Source organism: Zalophus californianus, chromosome 4 (genome assembly GCF_009762305.2).
Source record: "Zalophus californianus isolate mZalCal1 chromosome 4, mZalCal1.pri.v2, whole genome shotgun sequence".
Classification (NCBI taxonomy): domain Eukaryota; kingdom Metazoa; phylum Chordata; class Mammalia; order Carnivora; family Otariidae; genus Zalophus; species Zalophus californianus.
Genome location: NC_045598.1, coordinates 141,820,523 through 141,845,929, shown reverse-complemented (window position 1 = coordinate 141,845,929; position 25,407 = coordinate 141,820,523). Strand labels below are relative to the sequence as shown.

The 25,407-nt window shown below is 35.4% G+C and overlaps 1 protein-coding gene across 10 annotated transcripts in view; it reads right to left on the bottom strand.

Annotated features, from left to right (window-relative positions):
* RALYL (RALY RNA binding protein like) overlaps window positions 1–25,407 on the bottom strand; it is a 685,749-nt gene that overhangs the window by 78,971 nt on the left and 581,371 nt on the right. For all 10 annotated transcript variants that reach the window (XM_027580147.2, XM_027580090.2, XM_027580099.1 and 7 more), the window contains one exon: window positions 22,607–22,639. In XM_027580147.2, the coding sequence (XP_027435948.1) occupies window positions 22,607–22,639 (33 nt within the window). The remainder of the gene's footprint in view (window positions 1–22,606; window positions 22,640–25,407) is intronic.

Here is a 25,407-nt window from a genome sequence, read left to right as displayed (position 1 = left end):
TCCAAGGAAGAAAAAGAGATTCAAAGAAATGAAAAGAGATAACCGCAGGGCAAGTATGATTTGTGACAAGTATGCTTTCCCAGTGTTCCTGCTGCCAGCTTTATTTTTTCTTTCCCCCTTCCCCAGATTTTGTCTCTCTTAAAAATCCCTTCTTTCTCTTTCTGTGTGAGACTCTATTTGCAATTACCTGTCAAAAAAATGGCATTTCCAGAAGCCATATTCAGGTTTTTAAGGCGTTTTATGTATTCTAGGATTTTTTTGGAAAGAAAAACTTGTCTTTCAAGTTAAAAAAAAAAAGATAGCCTTCCCTTTCCTCATAAACTGTTCTGTTCATGGGCTAATTTACTTTTTCTTTTTTTGAGGGGGGGCTTTTAAGGGAGGAAGCTTTGCAACTTTCATTGTAGCAGCTTTGTATGACAGTCTGGTTCTTAGGCTACTGAAACAAAATGGTCATAAGTCAGATGTTTTAGGCATTTTCCAAGAAGAAACTAAGTCCAGGAAATGTCAAGGCTTCTGTTGTTTGGAGGCATGCTCCATGGCAGGGGGCAGATACTCAACTTTTTAGAAAAGTGAAACAACAGTTTTAAATATTTCACACAAATAGTTTATATTTTTTATTTTTAAATCTGGTACACTTTCACTCTACTTTTTTTTTAAAGATTTTATTTAATTATTTGACAGAGAGAGACACAGCAAGAGAGGGAACACAAGTAGGGGGAGTGGGAGAGGGAGAAGCAGGCTTCCTACTGAGCAGGGAGCCCAATGCGGGGCTCCATCCCAGGACCTTGGGATCATGACCTGAGCCGAAGGCAGACGCTTAACGACTGAGCCACCCAGGCGCCCCTCATTCTACTTTTCAATGTACCTTTATTCTAACTGCTCAGTTTCCCTCAAAATTTAATGGGAAATGGGAATTAGTAAAGTAATTGTTTAGAGTTGCAGACTCATAGTCTTTATTTTATTACTGAAGATTAAGTGACACCAAGTAACTTCCCTGGAATTTAATTTAAGCTTTTTCATTTACAGAAGGAGAAATCACAACTCATTAGGTTTTGCAATATGTGAGATCAAATTTATCTAATCCCTTTGAATTCATAAAACCAGCTTCATATGAATAGACTAATACACACAAGTATTTCTTTTTATTTTCCATCACAGAACTTCATTAAAATATAATCTGAAGAAAATGAATAAACTTCCCAGCACAAGGAGGGAGCATTTTAATGGTTTCATTACAGACATCCTGCCAATATTAACTCCTACTGAAGCCTTCTCAGTGACTATATCTGGCTTCCCGAATTAAACTTGATAATCAATTACTGAGTATTTTAACTCAGGCACAATACTGGGAGTTGTGGATAATAATATCAGCAGAACATAGCTTCTAACCTCAAGGAATGTCAATCTAAGTACAAGGGATGAGATAAATATACATATGACTATAATTTAAGCAGAATTTGAAAAATGCCAAAACAGATATAAAAACTGCTACGAGAGCTTATAGGCAGAAGAATTAGGATGTGGTTGGTGGGACAAAGTCTCAAACGAGGCTTTGTGAAAGAGATGGCATTTGAATTGGTCTTTGTAAAGGTTAGGAATTTGACAAGTGAATGTTCAAAAGGAGACCCCTCCAGAAGACCAAGAATTGGTGGTAGAAAATGTGGAATAAATTTGTAGAACAGTGTTTTATGAAGATTAGTCTCTGTCAATAGCATAACTTTTCTTCAGAGTACCTGTGGAAGTCATGATTGCAGAAGTCATAAGGTAGGGTAATGGAATGAATTTCTAGAGCATACTTCTCCAAGGCTATTAGTAGAAGTATCCTCAGAGGTACCTATAGGATCCTATTTCTAACTTGTCATAAAATCTGGTGTAGGTTTCCAAATGTCAGAGTATATATAGTTGAACAGATTTATAAACTTTGTCAAGATAATGTGTGGACAAAAATATGTCTATTTTCTTTTAGGGAATACATATACAACTTTAATTTTACTTTGGAGTGTGTGTGTATGTGTGTATAGTGGATAGACATACACACATACATTAGAAATTCAAAAAGAGTGAAAAAAGCTACTTAGTCTAAGTTGCATTGACAAAATAGTTTACTACCAAGGACTTCAGAATTGAAGGAGGAGGTGGGTGGGAACCTAAAGAATTATGAAACATTTGTAGAGTTCCTGGCTAATTGTGGATCAGGACCTGGGAGCTCAGGAAGAGGCAGAGACTAAGACATTCAAAAGGGTAAAACGATCCACCCAGCTCAGTTACTAGTTCTGGTCTTTTACCTGCTGTGAATCAAGCTTACTGTTTCACACACTTAAAGGATAATTACTTTAATTAAGGTAGGTGTAGATAGTGAATTCTGGGAACAAGAGAGAAAAAGGAGGGGGAAAATTATTTTCCTGTCTTCTGGCTGAGTTAACACAGGGATTGTGACTTTGGAAGTATCTTCCTGAATGGGGTATGCTTGTTACCCTTCTCTATGCTGTGTTCTGTTAGGAAAGATGTTTAAACATGGGATTCCACAACTGTGTTTAGTTTTCACTTCTGTCTTTTGCTCTGGAATAAATGAAAAAAATGATTCTCTTCAATTCATGATTACTTGATAAAGCTACAATGAAAACGAAAATTTATTTTTTGCAAACCACATGACCTATCTGGTAAGAAAACTATAAATGTGAAAGCAGAAGAACCAAGAATCTAGCTATTTTGAAGGTCTGGCCTACACATAAAGAGTCTTGTCTGGATCAGTGAAATGGACTCCAAACTGGTATTCCAGGTCCCAAGTATATCCACATCTCCTATCCATGATACATGCTGCTAGTGACTTGAAAGCATTCTTTTTACAAAAGACAACAAACTCTTCAATTACTCTCCATGGCCTACAAGGTGATGTTCAGACTCTTCAACTTTGGGTGCTTTCTGAAATGGGGCTCCTTCTTCAAATATTCTTTAATAATTCGTTCAACTACTCTCTCATCCATTCAGCATTTCCCTGCACCTACTCTGGCAGAGAAACGCTCCTTGCTGTCACAGGGAGACTTTCTTGGATCTCTACACAGTCTTCTGTATTAGCCCAAATGGTTGCTCAACAGTTTTCCATCATAGGGTTTTGCTCAAGCCCTCCATCTATCAACATGTTGTAACTTCTTTCAGTTGAATATTACCCATTCTTAAAGACTAACTCAAGCCCCACATCTTCCCCAATTATAAAGCCTGTGGGGTTAGACTAAATTCCATGTATTCTGTTATTCTTTTTGCATTTACATTTAATTCTTGCTTGTCAGCTTTCTGCTTTTCCTGTCACTTAGCTAATCTATATAGATTTATTTCTGTTAACCTTTCCCTTCACAAACCAATCTCTCTATTCCATTCATCATTCTTATCTTCCTTCTTTGAACTTAATTTGTCTTAATTTCCTGACACCAGAATTTCCAGAGTAAAATATTCCCTGAGGACTCATGTCAAAATCCTGTAGAGTATTATCCGTCTCTTTGTTTTAACTGAATTCGGCCAGAAATATGCAGATTTCATTCTTACAGCTTCTTATGCATACTTCTATTTGAACATATTATATAACAATTGACCATCCAGGAGTCTATTTCAGTAGATTTTGAGTTTTGAAAAGGCAGAGTGTTTACAGTCACCCATTTGAAAAAAAATTTTTTTAAAGATTTGATTTATTTATTCAACAGAGAGAGTGAGAGAGTACAAGCAGGGGGAGCAGTAGAGGGAGAGGAAGAAGCAGGCTCCTGCTGAGCAGGGAGCCCAATGCGGAGTTCAATCCCAGGACCCTGAGATCATGACCTGAGCCAAAGGCAGACGCTTAACCATCTGAGCCACCCAGGTGCCCCCATTTGAAATTTTTTGAATTGAATGTTACATGTCTGTGGCAATTTCTGCAATAATATTTATTGTTACTACTTTTTGTAGGAAAACAAATATCTGTATTAGAGTTTTCAAATGCCTGAATATTAATATTAGAATGTTTAGACCATTATGGGGGTGTCTGGGTGGCACAGTTAGGCATCTGACTTTTGGTTTTGGCTCAGGTCGTGATCTCAGGATGGTGAGCTCGAGCCCCACTTTGGGCTCTGTGCTCAGTGTGGAGTCTGCTTAAGACTCTCTCCCTCTGCCCCTCCCCCTGAGTGCTCTCTCTCTCTCTCAAATAAATAAATAAATCTTTTTAAAAAAAGAATGTTTAGACCATTATGATTGCTATGTTGGGTTAGCCCTTTCTGCCAATAAATTGATATTGATATTTATTGTCTCTCAGTTCTAAATCCATTTCCCCACCCCCCACCCCCCTACCCCACTGGAGGAAAACCACAAGGCAAAGAAGAGGAAGCAGCTTCTTTTTCCAGTTTCTCATATACATTTCTTCTTGCTCATCTGGCACTGGCTGTCAGCAGGATATGGGAGAGCCAGTGATGCTCACTGGTACCCCAGCAGGACGATGCCTACCCATTATCTGTAGTCCACCAACACCCCAACGAACTCCTCTGCCATCCAGTAGGCTGCAGTTACACCCTTTCCTACGGGAGTATGAATCTCAGCCTCAGAGAGAGAGACTCTTCATTTATTCCTTCCTTGGATACTGTCCCTCAGCCACAGAGATAGTAGTTGTTCCTACATTTTCTATTTTGATATTCTTTCGTAGTCTTTTTTTATCCTTTTAAAGTAGTTAGCCATGTATTTTACTAGTTAATAATTCCTCATATTAAATTTTCTCTGTTAAAATGACTGGTGCGGTTTCTATCTTCTGTCTCCTGATTGAGCATTGCCTGATACAATCCTGTTTAGGCATTCTTTGACCAAATGTGACATACAGTCAAAGGGTACAGGTTGTTCTTTTATAGATAAACCCTTTTCTTAGTTTGTATAGTTGATAGTTTTATTATCATAATTTTTATCTTATTGGATTACAATAATCTTTCTAAAGTTTTCCTTCAAGACTAAATATATCAACTGCACATATTCTTCATGGTTGAGTTTAGCTTTAAAAAATGTTTGAGAGTGATGTCAAAAGGGATAATAACAATAGTAACAACAACATTAATAATTCTAATAATTAATATTTATTGAATGGTTAGCATTTATTACTGTTCTAACTGCTTTGCATATGTCAGATCATTTAATTGTCTTAAAAGTCCTATGAGTTAGTGTTAATATTAGCCCTACTGTATAAATGAGAGGACCAAAGCAATAATATGATTAATTAGAGTCCAGAGTATAAATCATATTGTCTATGGCTTACCAGATATTGGTGTAAGAAATATTGGGTATTTTGCCAATTACTACCACTATCAGAAGTAGAAGCCAAGAATGTACTACCAGTACCATAAGGCTAGTGAAATCTTAGTGGGCATTAACTAAAGTGAAGGGTTTTTAAAAAGAAGATAATAATTCCATTGGACTCTCACTTTTGAGACATCCCTGGAAACAGTTTAGTGTATTTCAGTAAAGTTTCACAAGGATATTAACCAACTGGAATGCATACAAATGAAAGAAATTAGGATGGCAAGAAATCTCAAAAATGACTCTGTATGAAAAAGTTTGAATTAAATAAGGTTGTTTGGTCTAGAGAAGAAAGCCTTTGGGAAAGGAGGCAGGTAACTGTTTAAATATTTGAAAGGTTGTCTAGTGGAAGAGGCATTAAATTTATTTACTGTGGTTCCAGAAGGCAAAACAAGTCTTAAAGAGTAGTAATTACAAGGAACAATGTTACTGCTAAATACAACAAAGAAATAGAATAATGAGTTCCAAATATCTTGAGTGTCTAGTAGTTTTGGAAAGAAAATAGAATCAGAAAAATACCATAACAAAACACTGTATGATCTAGTATAACAGTGTAACAGATACATGAGCTTCAAGAAGAGCCTGAAAATCATTTGTTAGGGATTTTGTAGAGAAGAGAACTGATGCATTACATAGTTCTGGGATATCTTCCAAGTTGAAATTTCATGATTTTATTAAATCAAATTACTTCATTAAAATGTAACATTTAATTCTTCGCCTACAGCTTTTGGGAACATGGTGACCTGAATCTGGCTCCTTTTCTGTTGAGCACCAGTTCTGGTCTCTTTGAGTCTCCTCAATCAAATTGATGCAGAATTAAAGAAGAAATCAAAATTAGACTTTCATATTATCTAGAAAGAAATAAAAAGAATGCTTCTTCCAAAACCTATGGGACATAGTAGGAACTTAACTCAGAAAAAAGTATGGCTTAAATGTGTTCATTGTTGAAGACTGAAGATGAAAAAAGAAAGGAATTCAGTCTTAATCTTACTAGAAAAAAGAGCAACATAATAGGCCAAAATAGACTAGGGAGAGAAAACTAATGTCAGGTTCAAGTCTGAAAAATCTATCAGCATACTCTGGCACAAAAACAAATGAAAGGAGAAAAACTATGATTGTCATCAGTAGATGCTAAAGAGGTATTTGATAAAATCAAGAGGTAATCCTTATAATATATTCTAAATAAAATAGTAAAAAGAGAACTACTTAAATAGATAAGTGCCAAGACCAAGAAGGAATATTGAATGACTTTTCCACTCCTTATTGACTTAGTTTGCACTCTGTCAATTACTACCTTCATGTGTACCTTCATGTATAAACATGGCTAATTGTTGTAGTCTGTATTTTATTCTCACTGAATTGCCAATTCTTATCCCCAAGTGACACAGTTGTAGAAGAGATCGTCTCCTTCAAAATTTTGTTTATAATATTCTCACCTCTAGATACACTCTAGAAATATTGTGAAATTTTTCCCACCAGTACCATTTTTCCCGTAGTCTTTTTCAACAAATCATTTTGTCCCCTTCAAGAACTTTTCAGTTAAAGAACATGACTAAATAGTTGTTAAACATATTTTTATAAATTAAGTTGATCTTTATGATGTTGGAGTCCAGAAACAAAAATCAAAACAAAAGGTTAGCAGCTATATTTATAAAATTCTGTCTGGGTTTGGTATGTGGTAAAACATATTTTCTCTTGATGTCTTTCTGTCACTTTCACAAATGAGAGATTATGTAGCTGAACACAGGATTCTTGTTACGATCTTTTCCCTCAAAAATATCTCTGTTGGGGCGCCTGGGTGGCTCATATGGTTAAGCGTCTGCCTTCAGCTCAGGTCATGATCCCGGGGTCCTGGGATCGAGCCCCACATTGGGCTCCTGGCTCGGCGGGGAGCCTGCTTCTCCCTCTCCCTCTGCCTCTCTCCCTGCTCATGCTCTCTCTCTCTCTCTCTGTATCTCTGTGTCTCAAATGAATAAATAAAAAAATCTTTAAAAAAATATCTCTGTTATTGTCTTCCCAGTAGTACATATCAGAGAGAAAACTGAGTCCAACTTTAGTTTTCCTCTTAAAGTTAGCTTTTCTTTTCTTTTTTGGCATGGATACCAATAGCTTTCTTTACATTTCAAATTGTAAAAATCTCATTTAAAGAAATCAATGAATTATATTCTATCTTTCATTGTTGACTCTTCTATGTTCTGTAAAATTGTTCTCTGTGGCAATACCTATTATTTACAGATTAAACTCTATGAACTTTCATCCATTTCTTTTTCCTTGTTCTTATTTTGCCACTTTCCTCTATTTTACTCAGGGGATGTTTATCAAGTTTTTTCCTAAAATCACTTACTGGGTTTTTTTCCCCAGTGTAGTATCAAATGTGCCATTTACTTCTTCATTCGAGGCATTATATTGAATCTGGGGTTTAGTTAAAGAATCAACTGCTATTTTCTAGATTAGTCTCTTTTTATTACAACCTACATATGTTTCTTAGAGGCACTTTCCTTCTGAACATTATTGAACTAAGTTAACAGATATTTTCTTTAATATTCTTCAGTTTCTAGAATTAAATCTTTTGCTGTTTTTTAAATTGAGATAAAATTGGCATATAACATTGTATCAGTTTTAGGCATACAGAACAATGGTTTGATGTTTTGTGAAATGATTACCAGAATAAGTTTAGTTAACATCTATCACCACACATAATTACAAAACTGTTTTTCTTTGTGATGAGAACTTTTAAAATCTACTCTCTTAGCAACTTTCAAATATACATTACAGTATGATTAACTATAATCACTATGCTGTACATTACATTCCTGGGATTTACTTATCTTATACCTGGAAGTATGTACCTCTCAGCTATGTATTCATTTTGAACAGAATTAAATCTTACTCAGAGGAATGAGTTCTCTGTGAACCCTCACAATATTGCTGGGCTTACTTGTAGTGAGGAATTTTTCACAAGATTCCAAGATTTTTTCTCATTAGTTCTTTTCTGTTTTAGGTCAATATTCAGTGTTTACGTTATTATGACTATGTAAACTTTACTTACAGTTGAGCAATACACTACGATTACATTTCCTTCTTGTACAAATTTTTGTTTACTTGGCTTTTATAATGGCTTCATTTTTTTCATTCTTAATGGAGATCTCCAGTGTCCTGCTATAACCCAGATGGGTCTTCTCTGGGTCTGCTACAAAGTGACCATCCTGGTACTTCTCTTCACCAGTGACTTGGGGACTTTTTTCTTTCTTGTGATAGACCCTTTTATTATTTATTTATTTATTTATTTATTTATTTATTTATTTATTTATTTATTGGTTTATTCAATGATTTTGGTGAAACAAGCATCAGTAGATTTCTTAGAAAGGATTTGTTAATCCTTAGATTTCTGAAAATACGGTTGATTCTTATTATTTGTGGATTCTGTATTTGTGAATTTGCTAAGATTACCTGTAACCCCCAAATCAATACTTGCAGCGCTTTCCTGGTCACTCACAGACATGCACAGAGTGGCAAAAAAATTGAGTTGCTGAGGCAGCTCATTCCCAACTGAGACTGAGGTGACTTGGTTCAGATCTGACACTGCAAATAAGTATACTTTTCATGGCCTACTTAGTGCTGCATTTTTTTTTTTTTTGCAATCCTGTGTTTTTCATTGGTGATTTTTCTGTTTGCAGTGGCCCCTAAACAGAGTGCTGAGGTGCAGCTAAGTGTTCCCAAGCACAAAAGGCTGTGATGTGCCTTAGGGAGAAAATACATGTGTTACATGAGCTTCCTTAGGCAAGGATTATAGTGCTGTTGGTCATGAATTCAATGTTAATGCATCAACAATATATATGAAATAAACTGTCTTTACACAGAAACACCCACTAAGCAGGGGTATGTATTAATTGGTTAACAAAAATATTGTGACGAGACGCTCACGGGAACCTAATTCTATATTTCCCCTAGGACCAGTGGTTCAGTATTTGTTAATGCAGTGGCTGCAGTGACTTGATAGAGTAGAACTACCCCCAAAATACGAATGGAGTGGATCTTTTCCTATCTTCATGCTTGACTGATAATGTGTTTGGTAGCACTGACTGTCTGGTTGGATATCACTTTCTCTCAGAATTTGGAGGGCATTATTGCATTGTCTGCAAGTTCCTAATGTTGAGAAATGTGATGTCATTCTGATTCTGAGTCTTTGTACAGGGCTTTTATTCCTCTACTTGAAGGTTGAAGTTCTTTTTTTTTTTTTTTAAGGACTTTATTTATTTGAGAAAGAGGGAGTGAGCTCATGAGCAGGGGGAGGGGCAGAGGGAGAGGGAAAAACAGGTTTCCCCGCTGAGCAGGGAGCCCAATGCAGGGCTCCATCCCAGGACCCTGGGATCATGACCTGAGCCCAAGGCAGATGCTTAACTGACTGAGCCACCCAGGTGCCCGGTTTCAGGTCTTGTTATCTGTAGTAATTAATCTGCCTAAGTGTGAATCATCTTTCATTCATTGTGCTGAGAATCCTCCTGTGGCAAACTTATATGTTTCAGTTTTAGGACACTTTCTTTCATTACTTATTTGATAATATCCTCTGTTTTCTGTTTGTGAAACAACTATTACTAGATATTGATCTCTGGGAGTAGGCCTCAAATTATTTTTAAATCCTTTCTTTACTATTTTCCATCTCTGTCTTTGTGACCTTTTAAGTTTGAATTCTAAACTTTCATTGAATTTTTCATTTCTGTTTTTCTTTTAATTTCTAAGAATTTTTTTTCTTTTCCATATGTTCCTTTTTAATAATACACTTTTTATATAGATATATTTTCCTATCACTAGGGATATTAATTATAGGTTTTTAAGAGGGTTTTTAGGGTTTTTTGCTTGCTTGTTTAGTTCAGTTTTATACTCCTTATATTTCCTCTACTGTGGAGTTCTGGTTTTCTCTGTATTTTTTTTCTTTCATGTTAGAGTATTTTCTCAAATATCTGGTGATCCTTTGCTGATAGGTCATAATTCAGAACACGGCACTAAAAACCTGACTGGAAGTAGTGTGTGTGTGTTGCATGCACACATTTGCAGGGCTTGTTGACCAGAGGGTCTCACTGGGGTGTGATGGGGCAGGGTCTTAAGGGTTTACTGGGATTGTAAAATGTCAGTATCTCCAGATCTTCTGGGATGGTCAGTTTTCTGAGATGATAAACTCCTAAGTCTTAGCTGAAAAGAAATCTCATTCCGGTCTAATGTTGAAAAATAGTGGCATTGTACGGTTGTCCTAATTTTTTCATAGGCCATTAAGATAGTGGCAGGATTTTTTTTCCCCCAACTGTGAAGAGTTGGGCTGGAGTGTTAGGAATTAATGTGATTTCTCTCACTCAGCAAACATTTCACATATATTAACTTTCCTCCTCACGGTGGAATCTCTTGCAAAGCAAAGGGAGTAGCTGAAGACCAGACACGAGGACATAAGCTCCTTCTTGAAGGCATGCCTTTTTTTTTCTTTTTTTATGAAGAAACAGGAAGAGAAACGGAAAAAGGAGGACAAGTGGGGAGGCAGAGATGGGGGAAGGAAGTAGGAGAAGTAGGAGATTGGGAGGAGGGAGAGGAGAGAAAAGAGGAAGCAGGAGAGGGGAAGAGGATGGGGGGAGCGGAAGAAACCTTGAACACGAGGTTTTTCAGTCTCCTGTGATGCAGTTACTGGTTAATTTGCCAGTTATGTCATTCAGTGTCACTTCTAAGATAACTTTGGTGCAGCCAAATGGTACTGCTAGTTATCTCCACGTAGAAACTAAACCTGCCCGACTGTGTCCCACCATGACTTTTCATTTATAACCCGTCTTTCAAGAATTATCAAATAATGCCTCATATCGCAAAACTTTGCTTATTTTTATTTTATCTTCTTTAGCAGATTAGAGTTGCCAAGCCATGTCTTGTATTAGATACAAGCTTCTTTGTTTTTATCCTCTTCATGAGATGATAAGGTCCTTAAAGGCAAAGACTTAGTCTTGTCCACAACCTCTCAATTACTGTAGTGAAGGACCAGCTTTTTATTTGAAAAATTTCTCATTCATCACAGGCTGATAATTTCATAAAATACCAAATCATACACTTAGATGTCAAAGGGGCATAAAAATGCAATCAAAGTTTCTAAATGCTCTTACTTCCTTTTTGTATTTTGGTAGTCACCCTGGTAAAAAACAGTTCACGGACTGGCACTGTTTTGGTGAATCCGCTATGAGAAACACTGCTCTCATCTACCTTTGCACCTTCCTTTGTACCTAGCAATATGATTTGAGAAGAGTTTTTACTGAATAAATTAATTCTCATCCAAATATAATCAAATTGATATTCAGAAATAAAGATAAAGATCCTGGATCTTGATTAGAATGAAATGGCATCATAATATACGCTTCTTGTTTTTAACCCTTGGTTTGTGCTTTGAAGGTTTAAATGTTAAGCAATTAGCAATGTCCTCAAAAATAATGTGAATTGCAGATTTTTTTCAATATATTCAACATTTAAGTCTAAATAATTTGGTGCCAGCCTTCATCTGCCATTGTCAAAAGTAAAGTTTTACTTTACTAAGTTCTCCAACAATAATAATTTGGTGTTGTGATCTTTGTAATATGGAAGGAAAGCTCAATATTCAATCACAGTAAGAGCAAATTATTTCTGTCTAGTAGGCTGGTTTTCAAACAGCAGTGACATTGTTATCATATGATATTTTGCACACACACTTAGAGTGCCCTTCAAATAATGAATTGATGCACTTAATGAAATTAGACAGCTGTTCATTGTACAAAGGGCAGTGATGCTATCAAATTTTTTCTCATGAGCTTCAAGCTAACAACTGGTAACTGAAGAAAATTAGGAATGAATGCTTTGATTTATTGGGAAGCCCCCTAATCTTTGACTTGGTAGTCTGATGTGAGAATCTGGAGGAGTCAGCATGCCATGGACCTACTGAAATTAATGTTGATAACCAAAGGCCCATGAATAAGGAACACATTTTAAAAATAACCTCTTTAGAGAGCCTCACTTTTTAAAAGGCTTTCAAGATTTTTAGTATCCAATTGGGCTATAACATACCCTTCACTGAAATACCACTTGCATGATATGATAATTTAACAAGATCTGGGAGAAATGTCTCATCTAGTGTTTCATCCTTTTTATGCTTTTCATTGAAGCTAAGAGGAAGTTATAGTCAGGGGTTGTCTACTATTGGGTTAAACCAGAGGCACTGTTATGTTATTTTGAAGTTGAACATGGCCTGCAGGTTCTAATGGTAAATTTTGAATGTGATCTAATTAAAATTTCACCAAAGAAATAATGTTTCTAAAACCACGAAACATTTGAGGGTTGGTTTTTCATTTTAGTATCTACTTTAGTTGGTATGCCAAAATATAGCTCCTCAATGCATTTTTTCCCCCCTGATAAGCTCCTAAAGTGTAAGCGATGCCTGGCTTTTGCTAATATTTGGTAGCTATCGATTATACTGTGAAAACTGATTTGTTCTGCAGAGTTAAGTAGGGAATCTTTTGAATCAAAAGTATTCTGTACTTTGAAAAATGTCATTAAAAGAGTTGAAAAGGTCACATTTTGAGATTGATGAAAAAAAGATCAGTCATTCTTGTCTGGATGAACAGAATTTAATTGGGACATGAGGCTTTAAAACTTCTGCCAGCACTTTCATAATGCAAATCTGGGATTCACACTGCCTCTGGAAGCAATACATAACTTTTTATGTACATGATTATTTTTCCTGAATAATTCAAGTTATTATGTGGATGTTCATTATGATTCAGATGAATATGAAACTCAGAAGACAGAATGAAGTGTCAATGTGAATGAAACTGACAGCTCTTTAAGCAAAAGCCAGAGGTGGTACTCCATTTCCAAATGACTGCCAATATGCTGTGTGTTTTTATGGAGCTTACCTCACATCTCTGTCTTAGTTTTCCAGTATTAAAGTAATTATAAGACTATCTATTTTCTATATATGAGAACCAGTATAGATTCATTGAGCAATAGAAAATAAAGGCTAATCAAAACTTTGAATCCTTTAAGAAGGGCTAATACTGCCAAGAAATTATTTAGATAAGCAACCATAATTCCATTGGAAAGCCCATTTTAGGGATATTTAAAAATAGAAAAAATAAGTTCTTTTTTTTTTTAAAGATTTATTTATTTTTTGAGAGAGAGAAAGAGAGCAAGGGCAGGAGGCGTAGGGGGAGAGGAGAGAGAGTCTCAAGCACACTCCGTGCTGAGTGCGGAGCCCTACACAGGGCCTGATCTCACGACCCTGAGATCACGACCTGAGCTGAAACCAAGAGTCTGATGCTTAACTGACTAAGCCACCCAGGCACCCTGGAAAAAGAGTTTATTATCTCCAAGTAAAGTTAATTAGTTTTCTTTCCTTGGAGATGGGTTGATTTTAACTGAGAGAAAATCAAGCACTTTCTTTATTCTGAACATTTATTTCTAGTGAGTGTTGTCAGAACAGATTTTAAAAGTATATGAAACTGAGATCTTGTTTCCAACTGAATCAACACTCTCTTCATGTAGTAGTTCTACATATGATATCTAAATAATCTGAGCCACCATTTCTATTTTATTCATATATACATCCAATACACATATCTTTTACTGATCAGACTATATGCTCATCGTTTCCGATGTAGCTTGACACTTTAAAAACTCAACGTTCCTCAAAAACAGTGCTGGTGGTATTAAGGAAACAGTGGTATCTGTGTAAGTTAATATACCTTTCAGAGCTTTGTTTTAAATTTGATTCCATAACATCATATAAAATTAGTTCTTCTCATGAATGAGACTTTATGTATGGCAAGTTTAGTTATCGATTTTCTTATGTATGGGTATTTGATGTCTACAAATTAGTTTGGCTAATTTAAATTTGTATAGTATGAAGTGATCATAAATCCTTTGTGGATTTTAAAGGACTTCTCATTAGACTTGCCTTTTTAGAATAATTAAGTGGTGAGGATTGCTATAACTAAGAGTTTAGAGGATATGGTAAGATTATTTAGCCAATATTATTTAAGTCATAATTTTAACAGCATTTTTATCTTAAATAGACATATAACCTGTATGACATCAGGTTTGTTACTGGGTTGAATGGATTTAATGGTTGAATCTCTCTCTCCTTATATATATATATATATATATATATGTATATATATATGTATATACGTGTATATATATATATATATATACATATATATATCAAATGATTGATTGACTTTTAAATACCTTAATTTATAATGATCAAAGATCTCATCCAAATTTGGGGGGGGAGGTTGCCTAGGATATATAATAATACCAATTCTCAAAGTAAAACTGATATGAACTGTGACATTTGGCTTAATGTGACACTTTGTTATACGAATGAATTAGACCGTAGTGAAAGTGCTGATAACACTCTTTTGAAATATCAGCTATAAAGTCCTGCACCACTGCTTTCTTTATAAGCAGAACTTAAATAAATCTATTTAATGATCCTATGTATTTTCTTCCCTCTAAGTAACACTATACTCCTGCCTGCTATAATCTGCAATTACTTTCTTTTCCCTGAGGAGAACATTTCACTGAAGAAATAAAAGTCATTTTAGTCACCATGAGTCTCTTTTCTTCCTAAGACATTTTCAAAAGGTAAGGAGTGAGGAAAACTGTTTTTGATGACTCTACTCTATTTTATTATTGGAGAGTAATGAATTCTTGCTCCTTAAAAATGCGTTCTGGAACCTATGCATTCAATACACCACTGTCTATATATATATATATATATATATATGATTGATGACCCAATTTATCGGTGATATTGTATATGCCATCCCAGTGCAGTTTAAATGATTTTGACAACTACAAGAGAGTGGCATTGACAGGTGCAGAAATAAATAATGGGTTTAAGCTTTCAAATGTTTTTACAGCATTTCTCTGAGTGGCAGGTTGATAAATTAAAATTACAGTTGTAGCATCAGGCCTGAGAGCACAACTGCTTTAGATTACAAAAATAGAGCTGTGGAAACTTTGTGTACTCTCCAGAGAAGCAGCCTGGAGGGCCTTGGGAAGAAATGAAACAAGTGCAGTTGCTAAAGGAATCGTTAATTTTGTGGTAGCACTGTCTCAGTCTAAACAAATAAAAAGAATAGATTTTTAGAAGAGGAAAATTGGCTTTATCCCCTTAGCCCTTTTTCCCCCAGAGACTTACAGAAAATTGAAGCCACACCATCAGGAGATAGGCATTGAGTTGGCCATGAGTGGCTTCAGGATGTCAGATGGGCGTATTTAAGAGCTCAGGGACAGTTTCCTGTTAACCTTCCCTTAGTTTTCATGCTACACCTGGATTTCTTGTCATACTCTCACCATGTTCCCACAAAGTTCAGCTGAGCAACCCCTGAGAAGACATCACTCCATCCCTCACTGATTCTAATATTCTCAAAAGAATGTTATTTTCATCAGGCATTTCCTTCCCATTGTTTTTTTTCTTTACAGATCTTAGTAAATTAAAATTGTATATATTTAAGGTGCACAACATGACTTCTTGATATACATACACACTGTAAAACGATTGCCTTAATGAAAGCTAATTAAAATATCCATCCCCTCACATAGTTACCTTTTTCTTAATGAGAACACTTAAGATCTCCTTTTTAAAACAAATTTCAAGTATACATTCTAGTATTATTAACTACAGTCATCATGTTCTGATTCCCAGAACTTACTCATTCTGCATAACCGAAACTTTGCCTCCCTAATTCACCCACTCCCTGGCAACAACCATTCTATTCCCTGTTTCTGAGTTCGGCTAGTTTAGCTTCCACACATAAGTAAGATCAGGCAGTATTTGTCTTTCTATGTCTGGCCTCTGACTTATTTCACTTGGCATAATGTCCTCCAGGTTCATCCATGCTGTTACAAATGACAGGATTTCCTTCTTTTTAAAGGCTGAACAAAATTCTATTATAAGGCACTAAATAATATTTCATATATATAACATTTTCTCTATCCATTCCTCTGTTAATGGACATTTAGGTTGTCTTGGCTATGGTAAATAATGAGACTATGAACATGGGGACACAGGTATCTTTTCCAGTTAGTGTTTTCATTTCCTCTGGATAAATACTCAGAAGTGGAATTGCTGAATTATATGGTAGTTCTATTTTTATTTTTTGAAGGAGCTGCCACACTGTTTTCTGTAGTAGCTGCACCAATTTACATTCTCCCCAGCAGTGCACAAGGGTCCCCTTTTCTCCACATCCTCACCAGCATTTATTAGCTTTGATCTTTTTGGTAATAGCCGTTGTAACAGGTGTGAGGCGATTTCATTCTGCTCAAGTCAGGGGTCTTTACAAGTCCTGCATGAACTATTGCAGCAGCTTTCTAAATGGCTCTACTACGACCTCACTTTGGCTAACATCACTCTTCAGTTAAAAACAAAATAGACAAGCAAACATACAACATTCAATGACTCCACTGTATCCACAGAATGAAAAGGAAGCTCATCTTCTTCCCTCTCTCAATCTTGTTGAATTCTTAACCTCACCTTAAGGATTAACTCAGGTCCTACCTTTTGTCTAGAAAAATTTCCTGACCATCGGGCCATTTTCTTCAACTTCTCAGTTCTTAAATTAAGCTAAACTCTTAATTCCTAAATGATTTTACAGCAGTCCTATAATTCTATTTTATGTTTTGATGCTCAACTGAAACCATCCCTAAATTGGTATTGCTTTCCCTTTTTCACGCTCCTATTATTAAAGTTTTTAATATTGTGTGTGATATTTCTATAAATCTAAGTACCTTCTGGAATTGTCTTCCTGTCTTAATGCTATTTTACTTTTTCTTGTCTATCTTCCTCAAAGATCTCCCGAGTAAGGCAGGCCTTCATTCCTGTGCTGATTTCACTCTCTTTTGAACTCCATTCCCAGAATTCAACTGCATTACCAGGAATTGGGTATTAAGATATTTGGGATTCAATTAGTTGACATTTTTGTCATTTGGTGGAACTTACTCCTTTAGGAAAAAACTATTAATATAACTTAATTGTTGCATAGGATATTGATAGTAATTGGTATTTATTTCCTGTTTACTAGGTGTCGAAAACTGTTCTAAGCACCTTGCGATATTATCTCATTCAAAACAGCCTTAAGAATAAGTTATTACTTCAGGTGAGGAGATGAGGCTCAGAAGAGTTAAACAAATTGCCCAAGGCACCTAGCTAGGAAGTAACAGAATGGAATTCAAACCAAGGAAATCGAATTACAGAATTTAAGCTCTTAGGGGCTCCTGGGTGGCTCAGTTGGTTAAGTGTCTGACTTCAGCTCAGGTCATGATCCCAGGGTCCTGGGATCAAGCCCCGCATCGGGCTCCCTGCTCAGCTGGGAGCCTGCTTCTCCCTCTGCCCCTCCCGCCCCTGCTTGTGCTCTCTCTTTCTCTCTCTCAAATAAATAAATGAAATCTTAAAAAAAAGAACTTAAGCTCTCAAAATAGGTAGTTAACAGTATAACAATGTATAGCATCTACTGGTAAATATAAGGACTCATACAAAACCTGGACGAAAGTAAAATAGTATAAATATTGGACCTAATAAGAGTGTCAAGATTTAAAAACGTCTTCATAATAACAGCAGAAGTATATTGAAGATCCAAATTCAGTTCCAAGACTGGAAATAAAAGGGGAAAATATCCCCCAAACAAAATTATTTTAAAAAATATAGCTACTAGCAATTATGTGAGGATCAATTTTAGATGTAAGGCGAGCTTTGTTGTCCTGGCAGTTTTCATTCACTCCCTTTTGTTTGGGCTTAGTAGAATAGGTCCACTACATCTCAGGGGATCCAGGAGATGCAGGAGATGCATAGGTCCCTTGACTGGGCCATGATTAGCTTACTCACTGAGCCTCAGTAGAGATAAATACAGTAATTTTGCTATTTCTATCCTTGATGTGTTTTGAATCTTTCAGACAAGCTTAAGAAATAATAATTCTGAGCTTTATCAATATCATTTTAAAATTATTCTGAGTTATTTATTTATTTATGAAGATTTATTTATTTGAGAGAGAGAGAGAGCAGGGGGAGGGGCAGAGGGTAAAGGAGAGAGAGAATCTCAAGCAAACTCCCTGCTGAGCATGTAGCCCAACTCAGGGTTCCATCCCCCGCGACTGACCCTGAAATCATGATCTGAGCTGAAATCGAGAGAGTCAGATGCTTAATCAACTAAGCTACCCAGGCACCCCTGAGTTATTTAAATTATCCTAATGCAGTGAAAAAAGTCTGAACATTTTTTTTTTACCAGTGCAATAAATAGTCCTCATAATAAAGTTACTCATGCAAAAATTCATCAGCTGAAATATTGGTATGAACCAAAATTTCAATTCCAAAATACAACTAATTCATATTAAAAATCTTCTTTTAAAAGGTCAACTTCATGCTGAAGTGGCTCAGTTCCTGCAAAGTGTCAACAGTCACTTGTACTTGAAGAGAACTCATGTATTGTCTTGACATGCCCTTTTACAATGTGAATCTTAAACGTCAAATGAACAGGAGCTTCCTTTCCCCTCATCTGTATTTTTCATTAAAAAGCTGTAAAAGCTTTTTCAAGGCAAGACTGGTTTTAAACTAAGATTTAGATCTTATAATCTTAATTGAGATGATCACTTGGTTCTTGTTCACTTTCCTAAATGCAAACTCAATACCTGTTTTCTCCCAGCTTATTTCCAAAATCAGAACCTATCTGATGCCACATAAAAGGAAACATTTGTCAGAAGAGTTTTCTTAATTGCTATAAAATGGAACATTTGGAGGGTGAGTAGAATATCACAGGCTTAGTATTCTTGTAACACTCAAGCCTAAGCTCCACACTAAAAAACACGTTTGCTTAACTGATTTGTTTTACTGTTGGGTGAGCGAGATGGGAAAGAATTTTAATTTTTAAATCTATTATTTAAATTTATTTTATGTATAATACAAATATTTTTGTATCATACATTTATAATAAATGTAAAATATGTAATGTATATACTGTATACACATAATATTTATAATATAAAATATTTTAATCAACATTTAATAAAATAAAAAAAATAAAAATTATTTATTAAATATTTAAATTATATTATTTAATCATTTAAAATTTAATAAATTTCCAGCCTTATGTCTGGGACAACATCAGAATGAGTTTTGATGCACCTGAGCATAGATAATCTGCTCCTTGTGCACCGCGGAAACTTCCATGGCATACTATCTGGTCTCTTTACATGTTATCCTGGTCTCTGATGGGCGAATTCCAATACAGCTCTAGATCAATGTGTCCACCTCCACCATATGCATCCCAAACAGGAAAAGACTGTGGGAAGCTATATTTCAGAGATTTTCTGAAAAAACTCCAGAGACTGTAGATGTCTGTAAGAACAATCTGTGTATGTTTGTAGGAGAAGGAGCTGGGAGAATGCAACCATAATAGTGGTTTCCAGGCTTGGCTCAACAGCCTTGGAAAACACTGCATTTATTGGCCTACCCTGGGTAAACAGAATCAGACTCTGGGATGAGCCTTCTTGCCTCACTCTAGGTTATTTTTTTTTTCCTAATGACATTATTTTATTAATCATTTACTGGTGCATGTGAAAGAAAGCTCCTCTCATATCAATCTTTAGTTGAAGGTCTGAGATCTGAGATTTCACTTAACTTCCTTCCATAATTCCCTTATCTTTTTCCATAAGCAAATATTTCCTGTCTTACAACTTTCTTTGACACATTTTTCCACTGGTATATTCAGACTGAATTTATGTTGTGACATTTAAAAATTTTATGTCATAATTAATTACTACAGCACATTTATGAAAGGAAGAATTTTGCTCCCTAATTTATATTAAGAAGAGATACACACTTTAAATGTATCAATATTTCTTTCCATTTAAAAAATTTAAATGACAATTATTAGTTTTCATCATAAAAATTCAAAACAATTACCTGTACTCATCTTGTTTAATAGCTTATTCCATTCACAATTTTTGTTTTTTTCCTCTCCATTATAAAAATATCTTTTGGTTTCCACATGTAACTCAAAGAATGCCCTGTTAAAGTGGAGTTTTATTCTCTGAACTTCTTCAGAGCTCTCATATTAAAAGTCTTGAGCATTGTAAATGAGTATACCTTCCACATTAAAACTCTTTGGAGCATTGTAAATGAGTATACCTTCCACATCTGTAATAAAAGCTAACGTTTATGAACAATTATGTGCCGAAAACAGTGCTAAGTACGTGATCTAAATTATCTTATTTAATCTCCATATCACAAATTAGAACCCAAAGCCTGGGGGTTCAAGTAATTGCCTAAACCAATACTTGTAAGTGTCAGACCCTGCAACGGGAAGAGCAACTTCTAGAAGTACCTATTAACAAGTGCTTTGAGACACTGGCAGACAATGGACTGAAGTATGCAATATTTAGCACTGATCTATTCATTAATATGCTTTTTATTGCACATAGAATTAAAATTAATGTGAGGTGTGCAGGGTCCTAGAAAAACTTAATGTTATGGACTTGCAGGTCAACTCATACCAAAGACCATATACCATGCATTAATTCCTTTTGATAAGTGACAGAATTGAGAGTCACAAATTTGAATAATGGTTCTCTATTAGACTACCTTGCCTGGTAGTCTCATATGTGTCCACTATGTTCACAATCATCCTATCCTCTTAACTAAGAGAGACTCATCCAGACTTTAGACAATTTTATTTAAAATAATTTTCTTGGGAGAAAAGGGAGAAATTCAGCTATATATTAAAGTATCCAGTCCACAGAACCATTTGGGTTGCATGTTTCACCCTTTACGTTTAAGACCCATCTAAGGAACAGCAGTATCTTCCTACTGCCATGCCAGTTTTCCCATTTTGGGTATTTGCTGAGTTAGATGTCATTCTTTTTTGGAAACTTTTCTTCATGGCTCCAATTCGAAGTTTTAAACTCCTGATACATTTAAAACAAAGATTACTTAGAGTCTGGCCTTGTAAAATAGAGGTATGAATTAAAAAATGAATTCCATCTCAAAGAAGTTGGGAGAACAGGAAATGCTGCCAAGAAACTGCCTTAAGTGAGGCATGAAGAGAAGCTATTTCAGCCCTCTTGACTTAAGGGCAGAACACATATGCATTCAAAATAAAAGATTTCTTCAGGCTTAAAGATTTTTAACAATAGGAGCTGATGATCAGTGAAGGAAAGAAGCATGCTCTAACGATTTTTTTGGACCAGATCTACTTGACCTTTCATTTTCTCAAAAAATCCTCCAATAAAGCATCTACTCCATTTTTTCTCTCCCAGCATCCCTAACAATTATTTTCATTCTCATGATTCAACTGGCTTTCTCAAATGCTTTTGTGAGGAGTAGAAAGGGGAAAGGGAACCATGTTGCTCAAGGAGTGACAGAAATATTCAAGGACTGTGAATGAAGTAATAAAAGAAAACTAATGCGATCCTTTAAAAATCTACCCCATCCCATGTTTCTGGTCATTAAGCATGAGTATAATGGCTGCTTGTACATGATTTTTTTCCCCATCAACTATGACATGATTGCCTTTAAGCTATCATATCTTCCGGCACTTTTTGATACTTTACAACATCAACCATAATGCTGAGCATGCAAAAGTCCCCTAATGAGACATTTTAATATGTTAGTCAAAGGATTATTTGGTAGATCAAATAACAACTTTGCTGATTCTTAATTAGCAGAATGCCTGAAAATAGTACATGTGTATTCTTGTCAACAATATATTATTATTAGAACATGTATTGTGACTTGGGATACTACCAGAGGAGGCAAGTGTTGGTTTTAGTTAATCTGTTTCATGGTTCCTCAGCTTTGTGTTCGGAGACGGAAGCAAAGGAGAAAAGATAGATACAGATCTTGAAGACAGATATAGGAAAAAAGGGAGAAGAAACATTAGGGTAGATTAAGAGGAATGAGTAGACAGACTAGATATAGTGAAGCTGCAGTTCAGAGGAATCTGTAAGACCAATCTGGGCGTTATCTTTGCATGACGAAAATATAGAAAATTACCGTATACCTTGTTTGATTTTTTTAGAGGATACAGGCTTTTATATGCATTCATTTGCTGAATTTCCAAGGTCATGAAATAGCTTTGTGAACATTCTGGTTAAGCCTTTATAAAACATAGATAACAATGTTGCTGAGGATATGACGCATCCAATGATATGGGATGACTTTGAATATGGAATTATATGACTGATAATACCATCCCAGAAGACCTTGTTAAAAATCGATGAAAGAACTGAGATTTAAAATATTTACACATATACTCACCCAACAGACAGGAAAGGCTCCTTTGACTCAAGTCTATGAAAAAAATATGAAAAATTAATTTTAATATAACAATTTGCTATATACTTAAAATTGCTTTTATAGGAATCTGACAAAATTATTATACTTGTTTGGGTGAAAATGTATACATTAGCACTAATAAAAAGCTATAAATAATATATGAAGATCTAATCTGGGCTGATTCAAATTCTGGCTGGCTTAATGCAGGAGCTAATGAGAGAGACTTGGAATGGGAATGTACCATTTAAATGAGACATTAAGATAATAATACTGTTAGTTTAATTCTGATTTGCACTCTCTATATCCTCTTTTCTTTTTTTACAGTAATTTGTAGAAGTGTGGATATATCTATTTGTAGTTGTAGTGGTAAAGAAATTTATTATGTATTTAGTTACATATTGGTTGAGTAATTGATTTCCGGTAAATATTCTGTAACAAAGAGAGAAACAGTATGACATTCATTGTCATTTACCATCAGTAGCACATTTGGGAGTTGTGGGGGGGAGTTAGGTCATAGATTAGGAGCTTAATGCCTCCTCTTAATGTCTCCTAAGAACCACAAATTTTTTTTATACCTCCTGAGGAATTCTAATTCTGAAACCTCTGATTAATTGTGGCATCTTGAGCTAAGCAACTTAAAAAACTTTCTGGGAATTACTTTTCTCATTGTAAAACAGGCTAGGAATGCTTCCAGTTAATTTTCTTATTTCATAAATTAATTTCTTTGCAAAAAGCAAATCAATCAGGAAATTTTCCACTTCTAAATATTCCCTAATTAATAATTAAGGGGATCAATTGGTAGGTGTATATTGGCCACTTCATTTTTATATGTTTCTTGACATATGATTATGGTTTAAATGTAAGCAAATATTAAAGACATTTTTATCTGAATCCTGGTGTTTAAGATGATGTAATGAGCACTGGGTATTCTATGCAACTGATGAATTACTAAATTCTACCTCTGAAACTAATAAAAAAAAAGCTCAGACTTTGGGGATGTACATTTATATAATCTTTTCCTTTTCTGAATTCTGATTTTATTTGCACCTCCCTGTAAATTCTTTGCCATATTGTGTGTTTGTTGTGCCCATATATTTATGATATGAATAAGCAAACAGAACTAAGGGAAAAAAGTTGAAGATAAACAATGAAATATATTTGGATATGCTTGTTTTATAAGACATGACCAGTGCTAAGGGATCAAAAGAAGTTACCTTGAAGAAATGAGGGGGATTCTATATAATGTGATGCAGGCGACCGTTGACTTATTTGGATCATCAACATCCTGACACTGTCACTTCTCCCTTACTTTCTACTCCGCAACACTTAATAAACGGTTTCCTGCTGCCTACAGTGTCCTCCTAGCCTCTCACTGCTGCCTATTTCTTCGTGGCATCGACTAATCCAGTAAAAGAAAACTGAATATCTTGACTCCTCTCTCTTTTTCATCTTCCACATCGCAATTAGCAATGTCCTGTCAGTTTCTCCTTTATGTGACTTTCACATCTCCCTCTTCACTCCGTTCCCAGGTGAATTCTCATCACCTACTCCAGCTTAACTGGTCTCTCCAAATGTAAATTCTTTGTTCATAGTTGCTCCAACTTCACCCAGTTTCACACTATAGCTTCCTTCAATGCCCCCACTCATATCATTTGTTTAATGACTGCATGCTGTTGCTTTCATTCAAGGTATCATAAACATGAATAAAAGAAAGACCCACCATCTTGCCTTTCCCTGTGCAATTACTAAAACACAGAATGTATTTGGAATAGTATTTACTTATTGAGTTTCCTTTTTTTTCCCCCCTTCAGACAAGCCGTTGTTGGACTGGAGCATGGAGGGACATATGTTGCCCTTCTGACACGAGTGGTTAAGATGGTTAGTCCCACTAACTAGTTAATTGCCTCCTTCTGCTTCTACCACTTCACTCCCTTCAACTATTTCCTCCTAAATGTTCAAGAGAAGAATTCAGGGAAAAATTCAAAATTTTCAAAATGATATGGGCTTGAGATTCTGATTGATGTTCTATAAACCAGGGGTTGGCAAACCCTGGTCTACAGGACAATTCTTGCTCACCATCTGATTTTGTATAACCCACAAACTAAGAATGGCTTTTACATTTGTCTTTTATTTGAATATTGTTGACTCATAATGTTACACAGTAGTTTCAGGTGTACAACATAGTGATTGATTTCAACATCTCTATGGTTATGCTACGCTCACAAGTGGACATTTTTTAAATGAAAAATATCAAAAAAGAATAATATTTTGTGACATGTGAAAATTATATGAAATTCAAATTTCAGAGCCCATACATGAAGTTTATTGGGACACCGTCAGGTTTATTCATTTACATATTGTTTCAGGCTGCTTTTGTGCTACAGCTGCAGGATGATAAGTTGTAACAGGGACCACATATCCACAATTTGAAAATATTTACTATATGGCCTTTACAGAAAAACTATGCCAATGCATGACCTATGATTATCTTGTTGGAAGAACTGGAAACAACCTTTCAAAATAGGCACTCTTTATTTTAATACATATCAAGATACTGTTTCAGAATTAGAAGCTCAGAATAATTTGAATTCCCTCTCTACATCACCAATTCTCTGCACCTACAACGGACAGATCAACTCCCCTACAATGCTATTTTCATATCACCATCTTGACAATTTTGATAATCACAGGATGATGCCCAAACTTTTCAGTGTGTCACTTGAAAGCTTGTCACAAACATGACTCATGCTAATGTTTTACGTTGCTCTTTCTCACTTCTCTTA